The 5,262-nt window shown below is 35.5% G+C and overlaps 1 protein-coding gene across 1 annotated transcript; it reads right to left on the reverse strand.

Moving 5' to 3' along the window:
• Nucleotides 1-274: 274 nt before the first annotated feature.
• Nucleotides 275-5,062, reverse strand: LOC132434424 (NKG2-A/NKG2-B type II integral membrane protein-like). The gene is made up of 6 exons (XM_060026099.1): nt 4,876-5,062; nt 4,386-4,484; nt 3,849-3,902; nt 3,171-3,322; nt 1,159-1,259; nt 275-837 (listed from the first exon to the last, which is right to left on the reverse strand). Exons 1-6 carry the CDS (start codon nt 5,060-5,062, stop codon nt 717-719), a joined length of 714 nt encoding a protein of 237 aa, XP_059882082.1. The 3' UTR covers nt 275-716.
• Nucleotides 5,063-5,262: the final 200 nt, after the last annotated feature.

Below are 5,262 nucleotides of genomic sequence, written 5' to 3' on the forward strand. Positions count from 1 at the left end.
CAAAACTTACTAAAAATTTTCAAATAAGGATGTCATTTACAAAAGCATGAGAGTGAAATACCAATGTATCTTTAAGAACTCAATATAGAAAAATACAAAATATAATAGGGAGAATTTAAAGAAAACCTAATTCATAGAGAGATAAAGCATGATATTGACTGGAAGAGCCAATATTGTAAAGATGACTATCTTTACAAATTACTTTGAAGATTAAATGCAATCCCAAACATAATTCCAGGATTTTTTTTAAAAACAGCTTTATTGAGGTGTAATTTACATGGCATAAAATGTATCCACTTAAAGTGTATAAATCAGTGATTTTTTTTCTTTAGTATATTCACAGAGTTTACAACCATCAACAGTAACAAACTCTAGACGTTTTCATCGCCCCCAGAAGAAACATAGTAACCATCAGCAGTCATTTTCCAATCCTACCTCTGCTCAGCCCTTGGTAACCAACAATCCACTCTCTGCCTCTAGAATAGGTTTCCCTCTTCTTGATATTTCATATAAATGGACTCACACAACATGCGATCTTTTACAAAGGTTGAAGGCCATAAAAATAATGTAGAGTAAAAAAAGCCAGACACAAAAGTAACGATATCTATACTTTTTGGTGTGCATATTATATTTCAATATAATTCATTTTAAAATTTATACAATCATAATATTATTTCCATTTCATAAAAGTTAAAGTTACTCAACAGCATCCAAACTCACATTTTCTCAAGCTGATCCTTGCAATAATATGTATGGGGACGCTCACAACTGTCTGATTTAATGCCATCTGAAAAGAGCAGAGCACAGTTATGTTCATCACGTGTTCGGTCTGTTATACTGTAATGGAAAAAAATGCACAATTCTGTTATATCATATGAGGACAACTCATGAAACAATAGCATTTTCCATGTCACTGTAATAAAAGATAGTTTGAAAATGGGTAATGATATTTTAATATAATTTTAGTAAGAGCTTGTTATTAGGGAAATGGGCTATTGAGGAGCCCATTCTTTAATAACTATATCAACATTTTATTAACTTTCAACATCCTCCTTCATCTTTCTATAATTCAACTAAAACAAATGTTTTAATATTATTCCTAAAATTTTTATTTTTAATCTTTTCTTCCTCCATACAGTATTATTTTTAAAAACTTACCGTAGTTTGTAAGTTGAACCATTTAGCCACATCCATGGATGATCACGGCCTTTACGAAAGACTGAAATCCATGATATAATTGATAGGGACATCAGGAATTTCTAGCCCAAAATAAAGAATTTTCACTTAAATAGTCGTCATGAAAGATTTTTATTAATTTTTCAAAGGCAAGTAGTGTGTTCTTTCATAGGATCCTTAGTTTTCTGAACAAAATGAATGTTAAGAGTCTCATCTAACACTAAAAATATATTAAAGTTCAAAGTTTTAATACTGCCAAATACATTAACCAAGGTCAGTACTTTTGATGTAAAATTAACTCAAACAGTTATGCTTAGCAGTTTCACTGTTTTTCTTAGGTTAATAAGGAAAATTCTGATTCATGTAATTCAACTGTTACCCATGTTGTCAAAACTAACATAGCAAGGCTTTAAATAAGATTTTAGATTCTGTGACATCCATTTCTCAGGATACTGTGACCATATCAATGGATTTCTCCTCTATGTTTCTCAGAGTTTCGGTTTTAGAAGGAAATTAAGGGAATGAAATTGAGAAAATAAGTGACACGAAAGCCAAAGATTTGGTTTCCTGGGGCTCACACCGTTCTTTGACTAGATCAACCCCCCAATCACTCTGTTTCTGTGTTGCTAGAATCCAAGGGACCAGACAAGGAGTCAGAGACTCATTTCTCTCAGCTGCGCCCAGTTAAGTACAACTGTAAACACTGGAACTAATGAAAGACACAAGTCAAGGAGAACTCTGAAAGGTGGAAAGAGAAAGGCGAAATGGTTTGCGACCCTGGGGTTAAGGAACAACTATTAGGGGCATCTTATATCCACCACCCAACCGAAGAAAGTGACCTAGGCCTGCTGCTTCCCAACACCCAGCCTAGCCATTCCTCCTTGGTGTTGAGGGGAATCCTGTGGGCGACACCAGGTGAGCCTTACAAGGTGATCCAGCAGGACACCTGCTAACAAGAAGCAGCCAGAGTAAGGGCTTCTCCTCCCCCTCCACCGAGAGATACCAGAGTTGGGGGGTAGGGGTGGAGGTGGGACCAGCGAAGGGGATCCCATGACTAAAAGTACTGAACCCAGGAAGCCTCTTTATATCTGAGGGCATAAGACTCCATCTGTAACCAGAGACATTGGGTAGATTGGATTTTAAATGTTATATTTACATAATGAGCAGTGGAAATTTACAAACTACACATAAATGCAATAATATGGATGAATTGCAAAAATAGCATATGGGGGTGAGAGGAGACAGGAAGAAAAATGCATACTCTATGATTCCATGTATATGAAGTTCAAAAACAAGCAAAGAGGGGCTTCTCTGGTGGCGCAGTGGTTGAGAGTCCGCCTGCCGATGCAGGGGACACGGGTTCGTGTCCCGGTCCGGGAAGATCCCACATGCCACGGAGCGGCTGGGCCCGTGAGCCATGGCCGCTGAGCCTGCGCGTCCAGAGCCTGTGCTCCGCAATGGGAGAGGCCACAACAGTGAGAGGCCCGCGTACCACACACACACACACAAAAACAACAACCAAGCAAAGAGATTCTATAATATCAAAAGTCAGGACAGTGGGTATACACGGAGGGTGGAGAAGTGATGAGAGAATACAGAGGAGTGGGGCTGCTATGAAGTGGAAACTTCTATTCCACGATCTGATATGCAATTACATGGTTCTATACATTTTGTGATCAATATGCAAAATCATGATATGTTTATTTTCCTTTATATATTGTAAAATTAAATAGCACAGTTTATTTTAGAAAATAATAGCATTTGTAGAAACATGTTTTTTTTTATGAAAAGCAAGAACTGGAAATTATCAAACGTGTATTAATGGTATAAAAATATAAATAGAATATCATAAAGTTGTATTCTGTTGTTTAATGGAACATTAATAGGCCTTAAACAAACTGCAAATATGTACAAAACCACAAGTGAATCCTAGCAAATATAATATTGACTGAATCAAGCCTTTAACAAAGTGTTTGCAACATTTAGTATCTTACCTTTTCTTCTTCATTATCTATATAAAGCAGAGTAGAGTTCTTAGCAGCACAGGCCGTCACACTCTCATGCCATGTTTTTTTTTCCAAATGAATACAATAGCAATTGTTGGAATATGTAAAGCACTGTTTTGGACAATGACCAGCATGACATTCTGAAGAAAGATTGTGAATTATTATCTAAAAACAATTTGAATTAAAAAAAATGAAAACTAACTTACATATATGCATAGGTATAAATATATATGTGTGTATATATATAAAACACATCTATGCACCCTCAAGGCTGGTGCATATAAAACAAACCACACTCATACATTCACAGAAGTGTCAGTCTCTCACCCCCCAATTTATGTCTCCGTATAAAGCAAACACACAGAAATAGCCACTCTTTACATGTCCTGAAAATCAAGAAATGAAACCTCTGTTTTAGAATAGCAAAATTATTTGTCTCTTATCATATTACAGAGGAAGGAAATTTGAGCCAGTGGCAACAGTGGGTATGGTGATCATATTGTTGCATAGGGAGAAACACTCTCCTATAATCATTATTTATGAATATTTGTTGCCATATTTTGTAATTTATGTTCAACCCCAAAATCTATTCTTATTTTCACTAGCCTAAGATAGAGACAAAATACAAACTGTATTTATATCAGAACTTTGAAAATCATTATGTACCTTTCTGGAGCCTTTTTATCGGAGAGGAGTTATTCTGCTCCCGTATTGCAGTACCTACAAAATTAATCATTATAAAAGTTAATATTGATCTAAATAAATCATAATGATTGTAGTTTCTGAGTTGAAATTTGGTTTATTGCTTAGGATCAGAATAATCTGGAATAAAATTGATTTTACCAAGAAAAATTAAGTAATGAAGATTTGGTTGAAAAAATATTTCAAAAGCCTGAAGGAACAGATCACCATCTCTTATAGTATTTGTTTTAACCAATCTCAAGAATTAATTTGTATTTCTCAGTAAGATCTTTCAATATCCTAAAGCATGCTTTTGAGTTATGAAATCAGAATATACATACACATACTCTCTGTAATTATTGTGTTGTATACTTTTGACAAATTCAGAATAACCATTCCACATTTAGTCTAAATGCATACATTTTAATGAGATGACCATTCCATAATATTATGAAGTGTTTAGAGGCACTGACCATCATTAAAGTGTAAAGTTCCCTTACAATTTTTCAAAAATCTACTTACAGGGAGTAAAAACTATCATTGTTACCACACTGGACATCAAAACAAGGCAGATGATTCCCAGAACCCCAGCAATGAGCTTCTCTGGAGGTGATGGTAAATCTGCAGGGAAAGAAAAGGAAACACTGAGAAAAGAGTGATGGTGACAGTTGTTTAGAAAGTTTACAAACAAGAGAACCCACATAAACAGGGAGTTATATATATAAACTTGGACCCCAAGCCCATTTCTACCACTATAATCTTTCTCTCAGAATATACCTTTGCATTTTCAGCATATATAACGCTTCATGAGTTGTTGATCAAAGACTACAAATTACAGCAATGCCAGAATAAAAGTAGTCCTCCAGTTTCACATTAGAATCCCATCTCCAACTTCAAGTTCTGTTCCTCAAAATGAAAAATATGTGAACTTATCCCCTACTCCTTCTCTAACCTCTGTACTCCAACTGCATATCCTAGAACAGTTCCATCATGTGACTATTAAATGTTTTACCTTTGCAGTGGTAGTTCTTGTCATTCCCTCGAAGATTCTGATAAACATTTTGAAGATTTGATTCTGCATAGGTTATTTCCTGCTCAGTTATTGAAATGGAACTTTTAGTGCCCTTAGGTTTTATTTGCTGCCTCTTTGAGTTCTTGGCTACCTTCAGTTCTGCACAGGTTACTCCTTGGTTATTCATCTCTGCAGCTGAATTATGTCAGACAGTGCTCTAAGTGTACTTAGGAATGAATGGTGTATGTAAGATGAGATCCCTAGTACAGTAAAATGGGCGGGGTAGAGTCTAGTGCTCACTTCGCAGTAGAACAATCTTAAGGCCTGGTTCTAAATTCCTTAGAGCTTTAAACAAGTGTCTCATGGTAGAATACTTTTTTTTTTAAG

The sequence above is a fragment of the Delphinus delphis genome, chromosome 11 (genome assembly GCF_949987515.2).
Source record: "Delphinus delphis chromosome 11, mDelDel1.2, whole genome shotgun sequence".
NCBI lineage: Eukaryota > Metazoa > Chordata > Mammalia > Artiodactyla > Delphinidae > Delphinus > Delphinus delphis.

Coding starts and splice junctions, on each gene's coding strand:
- LOC132434424 (XM_060026099.1), bottom strand. CDS start 5,062: ATGAATAACCAAGGAGTAACCTGTGCAGAACTGAAGGTAGCCAAGAAC. Junction 4,485..4,875: donor CAAGAACTACCACTGCAAAG/GTAAAACATTTA, acceptor CTTTCCCTGCAG/ATTTACCATCACCTCCAGAG. Junction 3,903..4,385: donor AATGATAGTTTTTACTCCCT/GTAAGTAGATTT, acceptor TTAATTTTGTAG/GTACTGCAATACGGGAGCAG.